The sequence below is a fragment of the Crotalus tigris genome, unplaced genomic scaffold (assembly GCF_016545835.1).
Source record: "Crotalus tigris isolate CLP2741 ecotype Arizona unplaced genomic scaffold, ASM1654583v1 scf7180000020608.1315917, whole genome shotgun sequence".
Classification (NCBI taxonomy): domain Eukaryota; kingdom Metazoa; phylum Chordata; class Lepidosauria; order Squamata; family Viperidae; genus Crotalus; species Crotalus tigris.
The window spans coordinates 141,305-153,992 of record NW_024098104.1 but is presented as its reverse complement, the minus strand read 5'-3'; the positions used below and the strand labels follow the sequence as shown (position 1 = coordinate 153,992).

General features: G+C 44.6%; 1 protein-coding gene across 1 annotated transcript; it reads right to left on the bottom strand.

The window, feature by feature from the left end:
- Positions 1-1,640: 1,640 nt before the first annotated feature.
- On the bottom strand, positions 1,641-11,447 carry LOC120319311 (cytochrome P450 2W1-like). Its single transcript, XM_039368053.1, has 10 exons — positions 11,091-11,447; positions 8,995-9,157; positions 8,266-8,415; positions 8,000-8,157; positions 6,615-6,791; positions 5,641-5,782; positions 5,051-5,235; positions 4,688-4,829; positions 2,609-3,970; positions 1,641-2,018 (listed from the first exon to the last, which is right to left on the bottom strand). The coding sequence occupies exons 1-9, from the start codon at positions 11,349-11,351 to the stop codon at positions 3,783-3,785; spliced, it is 1,566 nt and encodes a 521-aa protein (XP_039223987.1). The 5' UTR covers positions 11,352-11,447; the 3' UTR covers positions 1,641-2,018; positions 2,609-3,782.
- Positions 11,448-12,688: the final 1,241 nt, after the last annotated feature.

Below are 12,688 nucleotides of genomic sequence, written 5' to 3'. Positions count from 1 at the left end.
CGTCAGAGCCACAGGTGGGAAGTGAGAATTCCTGTGCCCATCTGGTTTCAGCTTTCCCTCTTTTCTCCAATTTTGCTCTCTGCTTCAATGGGGTGGAGCTCCTGGCCAAGGGCCAGCAATTCAATGGGAATTCACTGAAACCTACCCTTTGTGCTGGTGCCTCACTTGTTTCCTTGGCCCATTAAGCAACACAACTTCCCCCCCCCCCCTTCAGAGTCCAAGGGGCCTTGGCAAAAGCCGCAAGAAGGGGGGGGGAAAGAACACGTTGCAGGAGAACTGCACCTTACGCTGTGTTTGCTTGGCAGGGTGATAATCCCCTCCTAGCTCTGCATTAGAAACTCCTTACTTTGTTTGCTTACTAGATTCATCTCAAGTGGGAGACAAAGCACTCAGATCCACCCCATGCTTAATTTTGAAAGTAGACCTAATCTCTCCGAAACGCACACTCACACAGAGGCACCTGTTCCCGCTGCGGGTTTTCAGCCTCTTATTCCAGGGGGAGGCTGGCTTTTCAGAAGGTGAACTCAGAAGTCATTGTAGTAAATGATATTTTTAAATACAGGAGTTGGAAGAAGCAGGAGAAGAAGAACATGGATGTTTTGGGAGGTTGGAGATGGAGAAGATTCCTGAGAATTGGATGGAGACAACAAATCAATGGATCATCAAACACATCAACTCAAGAGTTCTCGCTCAAAGAAATGACAAAGGACCAGGATAAAATGATCTGACTTTGGACACAAGATGTGAAAGACCAGCTCTCTGGAGAAGTCCTTAATGGTGGAAGGAAGAAGGAAGGAAGAAGAGGATGATCATCAGCCAGGTGGTTGGAATTGGTTGTGGTGATGGGTCCACTCTTGAAAGACCTGTAGGACCAGGTTGGAGACAGGTCATCCTGGGGAAAAAAGCTATCTTCTTGCGAAGAGTCAACAATGACTTGATGGCATCTAGTCAATCAATCGGCAGAAGACCCATCTCTTTGGAGAAGGCTCTGATGCTGGGAAAGGTAGAAGGAAGGAGAAGAAGAGGCTGGTCAGAAACCAAAGGAGTGGACTTGGTTGTGGCAGTGATGGGGTCATTCTTGAAAGACCTGTAGGACCAACCTGGAGGCAGATCATGAAGTTGTCTTGGAGGTCAAACTTCTCAAGTGGACATTGGAATTAAATTCATGTTAGCGGGAAATCCTGGGAGTGCAAATGTGGAAGGTAACTGTAAGAGATGGCAACCTACATCAGCTCAATTCCAGCACGGAGTTGATATGAAATCCTAGGAGCAAATTCTGCAAAGCAAATGCGGCAAGATCAAGCCGTCAGCCTGGTAGGAGCAAGTCCTTTTCTAGATCTTGCAGGTTCTTTTTACTCAAGCAGGGCGGTGCTGTTTATTTGGGGAAGGGCCCAACGCCCACCAGCCAGCCAACCCAACACTGCAGTGTCATCACTGACAGATACATACGAACATAAGTGTGGTCTGTTTACAGCCAGGCAGACCTTGTGCTGCATCAAAGGAGGCTTTGGCCACCTTCACAAGACCTTCGCCACCACCTGTGCCCAGCTGAAAGGAGGTTAATCTCCCGCACCAAACAATAAACAAACACACAAAGGGGCAAGATTGTTCTTTTCCTGAACGCTAAAGGGGTTCAATTCTTTACCAGTATGATTGTTCTTTAATAAAATGTCATAAACAATAGTTACACGTTTGTATGAATGCTGAAATGGGATGTCCAGCCAAACAATACATCTAATCCTCGAATTACAACGGTGCTGAAAAAAGTGACTTTTGACCATTTTTCACACTTGCGACCGTTGCAACATCCCCATGGTGACGTGATCAAAATTCTTGCTTAAGTGAAACATCTGGAAGGTTGATCTGTTAAAACCAAGAGTCTTACAGATCTCTGAAGGTGGGTTATCATTAACCAGCCTGTTCTTGAAATGTGAGTTTGGTGCCAACAGCCACAATGAAATTTGTCACTGCCATTTCCCAAGAGATAATAATGATATTGTTGACTGTGTAGGTCCCACCTGCATTAGACAAACATCACACTAGATTTGGATCCACGTAGTCCCTGCAGATACTCTCTCATAGAAACACAAAGCAGGAGATACAGCGGTTCCTATACGGTCTTTTTCTAAAAGTAGCCACCCACCTTGCTGGCCTAAGTTGAGACCATTAAACCCTGATGGAGAAGTCAAGTGTTACCCACCAAGTTGATCTAGCATAACCTTGGTTCTATCTCAAGGGAAAGAGATAGCCTTTATTTAGCCACCTTCCCTTCCTCTCTGCTATGCACTTCCCTCCTGCCTAAACTCTCCTTCAACTCTCCCTCCCTTTCTGACAACAGGTTTACAAAGAGGTTGCAAAGTTGGACGGAAAGCTGAGGGTCTGATTATCACAGAGACAAGCCCGTTTCCCTTGCCCACACCCAGAGGTGTGGCAACTTCTGTTTTCTTTATCTTAGTGAGGGAAAGGTATGCTCACACTGAGCTTGCCACATCAGCTCCATTGAATGGGGCAATACTGACCCCCAGAGTCTGTCCAGGGACATCAGCCTCTCCCTGCCCTCTAACATTTAGTGGCCTTGATTGATTTTGTGCTATCAAGTGGGTGTCACCTCTTCTTCTCCGGAGGATCTATACTCCACCAGGTGCTTCAGGTCTCCATCCATCGCCACTGCAATTGAGCCCATCCACTTTGCTGCCTGGTTGTCCCCTTCTTCTCTTTCCTCCCAGTATTAAGAACTTCTCAAGAGAACCAGCTCTTTGGAGAATGATCCACAATACGATCATCTCTGCCTCAAGTGTGAACTCTGGGTTGATCTGTTCGATGGTCCGTTGCTTTGTTTTCTTGGTTTCCAAGGTTCTTGAGAAGTCATAAATGGCTTTCAGATTGTGCTGCCATCCCCAAAACATCTCCTCCTCCTCCTCCTCCTCCCTGCAAACTCCACTCCCTTCTAGCACTGATGATGTTCCCTAGTTTGGGTAATGAAAGGTCTGTAAGAAAACAACCAAGCTCAGAGAGCACCAGAGACCCCACAGTCCTCCTCCTCCTCCCACCCCCCACAAGTTCATTTTAGAATTGGATGCTGACCCGATTCAAGATCGACCATGGCTTGAGCCTTACCTCAGGAGCACATCACCAAGAATGAGGGTCTTAAGTGACCCCCATGACTCGGGGTCAAGTTCCTCTCCTCTTTTCCGAGCTCCATCGTGGTTATGAAAACACAAGTTCCTGTTTCATGAATAAGCCGGGAGGGGGCAGCAGACATTAAGAACTGAGGAACGGACACTCATAGCCCTCCTGTCACCACTAGGTGGCAGCAGAGTCAAGGAGAGAAATAGAAAAAAATATATCCAAATATTAGCACTTCTCCAAAGTTTTCCAAAGAGGCCCAAAGATTAAAGGAATGGACTGGGTTTAGTGAAAGTTTTCATATACAAGATTTTGGGCCTTCCACTATACATGCTACTTTCACATGTTTTTAATGGGCTGTTCTTATTTGCAAAACACACACACACAAAAAACCCTTTCCAGAACCCACAGCACAAATTTGATTCCCCAGATACATAAATAATAATTTCCATTTGTCATTTCATTTTTCAAGAAAGGGATGGTAATAGCGACTGGACACAACAGCTCCCCCCATTTGCAACAGACTTTAATGGCAGAAGTATTAATTTAGCACCCAGAATGCTGGATTAAGTCAAGAGAGAGAGGAGAGTGGCTGGGGAATTCTGGGAGTTCAAGTCCGCACCTCTTTAAAGTGGCCAAGGTTGAGAAACCGGGTCCTAGTTGGTGGGCACGGCACAGGTAGAGTAGGGCTGAGGCCTCCGAGTGAAGGCGGGCTCGGTCGTAAGTTCCAGGTCTGCTTCCTTCATTCCAGGCGGGGCTTGAAATATGAACCTTTGCAACAATCCGGTCACAAAGATGAAGAGTTCCATCTTGGCCAGGCTTTCCCCAAGGCAGTTCCTGCGTCCTGTAACAAAAAAACACCCCAGGGTCATTTTTAAAAAGGAAGAGGAACAAAAGGCAGAAAAGTTGGCAATGCTGGCTTCAGGGCACAGCTCCTCAGAACGTCCTGGAGCCCACGCAGGGGTGGTGTTCCTGGACCTGAAGCCGGAAGGCCCTGACTCACTTGAGGGTTGTCCCAAAGTTCTGGAGAAACAGAGGTCCAGGGTGAGACTCCCTCAAGGCCTCGAGAGCTTTCCAGGTGCCCAGGAAGTAGGAAGGAGCCTCCGTCTTCTTACTCACTGTTCCTAACTGGCAAAGCTAGTAAAGCATACCAGGAGATCAAAGACTGGAGGGAGAACCTTTGGAGAACCACTTCGGTTCCAGATCCTGGTGGAGCAGTTAGACATCCATGGTGCTGCCCAGGATCCTGGTGCCCAAACCAGAGCAATTTATTGTCTTCAAGCTATCTAGCCATCTTCTAGAGATAGGCTTCATCTCATAAACCTTCTCTTGGTGTCCCCCCCCCCCAAAAAAAAAACAGGCTGTAGACCGGGATGTCCAACCTTGGCAACTTTAAGATTTGTGGACTCCCAGAATTCTGGCTGGGGAATTCTGGAAGTTGAAGACCACAAGTCTTGAAGTTACCACAGTTGGACACCCTGCTGTAGACTGACCTCCCAGCCAACCTCATCTCTTCCCTAGATCCCCAGACCCTCCTCACACACAGATCTTCTTTACCCACCTATTGAGAAAGGCACGAAGGCATCTTTCTTCACAAAGTTCCCTTCAGCATCCAGAAAATGGTTGGGGTTAAACTTGTAGGGAGTCTCCCACTGGGTTTCGTCATAAAGCGAGGAGGTCAGAGAAGGAATCACTGCTGTTCCCTGGAGCAGAAGCAAATTGAGAAACTAGTTCAAGAATGAATGAGTTCCAGCTCCCACATTTTGGGGGAAGAAGGAAAAGGTTCAAGGTGGCAGAAATCCTGAACCCGGATGGTCCAACTCAACATAACATGGACCTTCATGGACATCTCCGTTCTCCAAAGCTTCCTCTGCCCAAGCATCTCTCCTGTTGCTTGCGACCCTGAGCACCACCTAGTTCATACCTTTGGAATAAAGTAGCCTTGGAAGTGGGTATCCACGGCAGTGCAGCGTGGCAACTGTGGCACAACAGAAGCAAGCCTCTGGACCTCATGAATCATGGCGTTGGTGAAGGGCATCCGCTTCCTGTCTTCATAGACAGGTAAACGCTCTGATCCAAGCACTCGCTGGATTTCCTGTTGGACCTTCCCTGCAGGAGGAGTGGTCCGAAAGTCAACACCAGGAAGCCAGAGCCCCTTTCCTTCAGCAGCCCTGGGGAGGCAGTTGTGTCCCCTGACTTGTTCCTCAACTGCAGAAAGCTTGAGGACATCTGCTCTTAGCAGTTGGGATGTGATCCAAAGCATTCTATCTGCTGGCCTCCAAGAACAACTGCCAAGCCAGCAGAAGCCCATAATAACCACTGTCTAAACTTTGGAGGAATTCAACTACTACCTCTAGGTCAAGGACTCGGTGGCCTTTGACTCATTTGGAGCTGTTTCTGGCTGCTTGGATTTGCAATTTTCTCCGGAGTGTCATTGACAAATGGGGTGTGGGGACCAGCCTCCCCTGACTCAGCCCAAACCAGGTGTCTTAGCAAAAGAGAGTTCTAGCTTACTCTGGATCTCAGGGTACTTCATCATCAGCAGAATAGCCCACTGCAAAGTGGTGGCGGTGGTCTCCGTCCCAGCCATGACCAGATCAAGCACCGAGGCCATGACATTATGGTCATGAAAGATGTTCTTCTTGCTAGTCTCTCCCTTAAACACAAGAGGCAAAATTTGTGCTTGATGAACATGGGAAGAAAATGCTTTCCCCTAAAATACAATCCCTAATCCAACAAGGTTCTAAAAAGCCAAGTCTCGGGGCCTTTCGGCAAGTTATTCCACATATCTGGAAAATGGTGCTCTCTGAGTGTGGTTGTTTTCTTGCAGATGTTTCAGTACCCAACTGGATGGCATCAATATTGCCCAATTAGATCACATCATCAGTTTAACCCAACTGATGATGTTCCCTAGTTGGGTAATGAACAGTCTGCAAAAAAACACCAAGCTCAAAGAGTACCAAGGACCACACAGTCCTCCTCGTCCTCCTCCTCGTCCTCCTCATCCTCCTTCTCCTCCATCCCACTCCCTTCTAGCATTTATGATGTTCCCTAGCTGGGTCATGAAATCTCTGCAAGAAAACCACCAAGCTCAGAGAGCACCCAGGACCCCACACTCCTCCTCTTCCTCTCCGCAGCCCCCCCCCGCCTTCTAGCACTGATGATGTTCCCTAGTTGGGTCATGAAATGTCTGCAAGAAAACCACCAAGCTCAGAGAGCAACAAAGACCCCACAGTTCAACCCTCAGCTACAAATATTCTCTTCTGTTGGTATCTGGAAGACGGTCCCAAGGAATGGAAAACAATTAAATTACACAACTAAGCCTGACGGCAGCAATTTCTAAATCAGGAATGGAAAGCACTAATATTTGGGGTGGGGGGCGAAGGAAGAGGCCCAGTGCTTCGAGGATCCATCAAGAGAGCTTTCTGACCACCTTCTTGATTAGGAGGCCAAAATGCGAAAGTCGCAGAACCACGGAAGACACCAACCTCTTGCTGCTGTTTGAACAGCATGGAGTCGATGTAGCTTTGTAGCTGGTCCCCGCTCAGCGTCTCCCTGCTAGCTCGCAAATATTTTTCTATGATGGCGCAGGTTTCTTTGATTTTTTTCAAGATCATTTTATGGGGTTTGAAAAGGAATCCAAGGAACGGATAGATGTTAAACAGCTGGAAAAGAGCAAATAAATCAAGATAAAACCTATAGATGAGAATGAGGTTACAGTAATAATGTCTCTTTGGTGCCTGCTAATTTAAGGGGTGCCTAAACCCCTCTAGTCAATGTTTTTAAGGTTGTCTTCCTAGATTTGCACAGAAAGGGGGGGGGGCCTTCAGAGGTTTAACTATAGAAATCCTTTCCTTTGGAAAGGCTCAGATTTTAATTCAACATTTTGAAGTTACAAAGAGCAGCTATTCTCCTTATTTTACTTTATTTTAAAAAAGCAAATAAATCTCACGATACTGCACGGAGGAGCTACAGGCTTTTTCTAGGCATAATTCATAAATGTAAATTTGAAAAAGAAACATTCTATGGAGGGGAAAACGACAAAAAGACTGCAATGAAGTTTCTTTTGAAAAGGAAGCATTTTTTTTTAAAAAAACACCAAAAATTTATAATAGCTCTTTTAGATATTCTGATAGGGCACAAAAGAATTGGAAGCAAGCATTTGGAGTGCAACGGATTGATGCATGATCTTTAGCATTTAAAAAATAATTATTCCGGAAATTCCAGGACTTATTAATGGGGTCGAACATTAATGGGGTCAAACCCGCATCCAAGTAAACCAGGAGGAAATGGAAGAGCTTGCAAGGGCTGGTCCTTTGCTTCTGTGAAGCAGATGATGGATTCCGTCAAGAGAATCAAGGAAAAAGTTATAACCGAAACACACCGAAGTGTTTCCAAGTCAAGAATTGCATTTGGCAACTTCCAGCCCAAACGATTTTGGCTCCTGCCATTCCCTTTCTGCTTTCTGGATGGGAATGATGGGACTCAATGCCAAGACATCTAGAGGCCTTAAAAGGGGAGGGGTGTCCCTGTTTCCTCCATTTCCAAAGCCCTGAACATTTATTCTGTCTTTCCAGGGAGCTTTTTCAGCCCACTTATTTGGGATGCTCGGCTGCACATCTCTCCACCCACAAGTGTTAATTTCTGAAGCAAGAAGCAGACATTTGCAAAGTGAGGGATCCTTGGTGTTCTCTGAGCTTGGTGGTTTTCTTGCAGACATTTCATTACCCAAACTAGGTAACATCGTCAGTGCAAACTCCCCTCCCTTCTAGCACTGATGATGTAACCTAGTTTGGCAATGAAATGTCTGCAAGAAAACCATCAAGCTTTTTTCCCTTTGCTGGGAAAGAAAAACAAAGAAAGGTCCTCTTACCTGTAAGGATGGAGACCCCAGAAGACTCATGACTTCATCAATGAGTCTTAAGAGGGTCTTGAAAGTTGGGTCAGCATAGTCAAACCTGTCTCCAAACAGTACGGTGAAGGTGATATTTGTGGGAGCACCAGAGAAGGCCTTCAATGAAAAAGGCTCACCTTAAAAGAAAGAAAGAAAGAAAGAAAGAAAGAAGAACAGAAGATGATTCAAAGAGCAGGTGAAGGAGGTAGAAGAACCCAGGATGAGGAACAGAAGAAGCGTCTCACCTTTAAAGGAGTTGACCTGCTCAACCAGGAAATTCAGCTCTTCAAGCATCTTTCCTTCGATCACTGAGGTGCCCATCCCGAGATTCCGTATGGTAGACAAGGTGAACCGACGGGTGTCCTTCCACACTTCTCCAATGGAGAAGAACATACCTGAGGAAGACACTCCCTTCCTTCATATCACATCAAAGGAGGATCGTATCTCATAGAATTCCCTCAAAGGTCTCCTAAATTGTCACCCTTATTTCTCTCCATGCTACCTCCCTGGAGCAGAGAAGAAGTGTGAATGAAGTTGACCAGAAATCCAAGCCTATCTATCAACAGGAATCCATCAACAATAGACGGAACCAAGAATGGTGGCCTCAAGGGGAATGACAACTAAAAGACGGTCAATGCAGGGTAATCTTCAACCCAGCTCCTCCTGTTCAAGAGCCATCTTGGCTGACCAGCTTCTCCTATCTCCCTTGCTTTGATGCTATGACCAAATATATATGTGTATGTTGTGTATTTGTGTCTGTGTGTATCTTCAAGGCTGGCGAGAACTAAAGGGTGTTTAGTTGCATGATAGCTGGAACGCTCCTCAAGCATGGTTTCTCAAACAGTTCTTTCTGCTTTCCAAACATGTGTAAAGGAAGAGCACCCTGATTCTGCCACCTCCCCTACTTTCTTTCAATTGCATCTTTGGAAGATTGGAATCTAAAAATCAGCTCTCTTATTCCCAAGTATGGTTACCGTTCCCATGTTGGATCTGTGAGAATATGGGGATCGGAGGCCTGTCGATAAACTCATTTCCCTTGCTCAGGAGTGCCTCTTTCACCGCCTCGTAGCCAACCAGCACCACAAACTTTTGTCGACCAAAATGGAGAGTGAAGACAGGGCCATATTTTTTGGAAAGCTGGAGGAGGAAGTGGAAGAGAAGAAGTTCAGAACCATCACCTGCTGTTGCTGAGCATTGGAAGCCTGTGAGGGATCCAATAGCCCCTTTCTGTCTAACAAATGTTACTAAAACTCATAGGTTTCAAAGGCTGATACACTTGATTAGTTGGAAAAGAGGTTACCAAACTCCTTCAGATGTCTGGCTCTTTCCTACAAGATCTACTGTGAAAGAAAGCAGCCCTTGCAGTCTAAACCAAGGAAAGGAAGAAGCCAACTGAGTTCCTTGGGTGAAGATCCCATCATCAGGATCCCAAAAGTCTCTCTCTCTCTCTCTGAAGAACCCTCTTCCTGAACTTCACTGGTCAGAAGAACATAGGACAGAGTCCCTGACATGGTAAATGAGTTCATTGCACAGAGAAAGAACAATCAAGGTCTGTGGTCATAAGATCTTCTTATGATCTTCCTTGAAGCTGTTGTGGAAAGTTAGATGGGCCCAAATCCCACTGACAGAAAGCTGTGTGATAACACATCAGACTTTGCCCTCTCTTGGTCGTTGTTGTCCCAAGTTTCAGATGGGGAAACATCTTCCCATCCCCGTTCTCTGTTCTTTTAAGTGAGAGTACTTAAACCTGCAATTCTCTGCTTGTGTTCTATCTACGGATGCATTTAAGCACAGCTAGCTCTGCTTCCTGTATTTATTTGGCATAACGCCCTCCTAATGCAAGTGACATAATACACTGCCCAACACACACCCCCTTCTACAACTAGAGGGATTTCTAAAGAAGATAGCTACTCTTCCATAACACAACCTGTGAAACTGCACTAGAGTTGGGTTGACAGAGAGTCATCAATCCTTGGAGCTTGGATCCACATGACATCTGGTGGGGGTTAACATTCAGTGAAATGCAAAGCAAATTTTAAAATACCTATAGGTTGTAACTGCCTGTACATAGAAGGGCTCAAGAAATTCCAAGTGATATGCCAAGATTTTTCATGATACCCCAAAATTGCTTTGTTTTGCTTGTTGAAGTAAGTCATTGATTCTGTTGTTAAACTTTTGCTAACAGCTCATTTCTGGGTTGGGTTATATATGTGTTGGGTTATATATGTGTGCTCATAAAATGACAATAAAGGTTATCTTAACTTGCTGGTTTCACCACACTGTGCCTTCTCTTCCGGGAACTTTTGAATCGTATGCATGCAAGCAGGGCTTTTTTTCTCACAGAATGCCCAGAACGGAGTTCCAGCACCTTTTTTGGATGGAACCTTGTAGGGTAGGCAAGGTGGGTTGTATGACATGTGTGAGTTCCGGCACCTTTATATATATATATATATATATATATATATATATATATATATATATATATAGATATATATATATATATATATATATATATATATATATATATATATATATAGAAAAAAAGCACTGCACGCAAGGGTATTTTGGGAGATATGACTTCATAAACCCTATGGGACCATCCTTATCTGCCAAAATGTCCTCTTGGACATAACCTTTTAAAACTACTAAGGTTCTGCCCTCATGTGCTGTAAAGAGACATCAGAAGAAACGGAGAATATTTGATCTCTTAATAAAGTTTCTGAAGGGAGGGCAATCAAGGCAAGTTACAGACAACTGTTGATATTTTGGCAGTAATATTTATTGTAATCAATAGAATATATGAGCAAGCATGTACCCTCGCATACAGATTTAATTTATCTCCAGGCCAACATGAATAGGAGCAGAAACTCAAATCAATCCAAATATGATTTAAACCAAAAGTTTAAATATGACTTAAACCAAAGTAAACCAACTATGATTTAAACCAAACCAAGGTCTATGTATACTGTTACATCTCCCTAATTTTTCTTCTCAACCTTCTCTTAAATTACCATCCAGGTCATTCCTGCTAATAACAGAAGATCTGAACCACCATCCCTTTGCTCCTTACCTCCATAAATGAGACATCTTGCCTTGTAATATTGATCAAATGCAAATTGCCAATGATAGGGAGTGGGGTAGGTCCAGGAGGCATACGTCGAGATGACCAGCTGAGGTTGCTCAGTAAAAGTTTTGTTAATAGAAACAGTAAAATCAAGCAGAAGATGATGGTTGGATGGAGGAGGAAAGATATCCAGGGAGCCATGTTGCGAGTAGCTTTGGAGAAGAAGTATGGTGAGAAAGTCTGATGGAGCAAGGGTTGATAAGGCATTTTTATCTGGTAAGAAGCCAACTTGGCAGTTCTTCAAAATAGTTGCGAAATAGCCCAGACCATTGTTCCAGTCCTCTTCAGAAACCTTCGCCCAGATGTTTGGCCGTGTCAAAAGCTCCTTGGTTGCCTAATGATGGAAACCATGTGGTTTACTTAAAGAGGCGTCCACCATTCTCAAGACTTAGTCAAATTCTGAACAATCCATAAACAAATATGGTCAGGACTCAACGCCTTTTTTTTTTTTTAATATGAGATTTCACCACAAGGAACTTAAGGCCATAAATTTCTTGATTTAAGCCACATTCCATCTTCAGTTTGCATTCTAAGAAGGATCCAGAAAATTCCTTTCATCTGAAATCAACAGGACATTTGGCCAAGAGAACAGGAGAGTGTTCGAAAGGTGAAATCCTCAAGTCAAAAGATTGAAAGAAATGTGTTAACTTTCAGTGCATTTTGGCAAGAATACAGAATCTTCTGAGACGCTGGACTTTTGTAACTGATGGAGGCAATAACCAGGAGAGGAGCCTGGTTGATTTTAAGTAATAGATGTTTTAATCACCTTCATCTGAGAAGGCCTCATTTCTGTAGCCGCATGGCTTCTTCTATCTTTTTGGGAACAGTTTTCGATGTAGAAAACCTAACTTCTGGACTTTTCCAATCAATGACTTGCAGACTTGGTCCTGCAAGGACCCCTGTTTTGCATAGAGGATCCAAAATCTCTCAGCATATGTGCATTTGGGCAGATGGGAAGTCAAGACCTTCTCCATAGCTTGAAGTCCATAGCTTGTCATGAGATGGACAGTGATCTAAATCCTATATATATAAATAAAGCCAGCCTGAGATTTTTCCACACAGGGGATGTTTTTCACACAACAGATATCCCTCTACAAATGGACTCTGGTCTCCGAGTCAAAGAACAAACATCTTTATGGAGTGTTCAACCTTTGAGGTCTGAGGGATGGTCATTTCTTTTGCTTTTACCCTTGTCCACTATTCAACCCATTCCTTTTTCTCATGACTTTTCCAAGCACCAGTTTTCCAACTCTTTATTCTAGATCAGTGGTTCTCAACCTTTTTAATGCCATGACCCCCAACCGGTCGTAAGTCGAGGACTACTCAACTGGTGCAGCACCGTTTGCAGAATGGGACTTTTGGTGGGCTCAGCAGGGCAGAGACAGCCTGGACAATTCCTATTGGCTTTTGAAAGCCAATAGAATTAGACTCTATTCAAGAGAGTCTATTCTATTGGCTTTCAAAAGCCAATAGAATAAAAGGGAGTAGCACAGCTAAGGAAAAGGGGGAAAAAATGGTCGACTGCATTGTTTGGCGACCCCCGT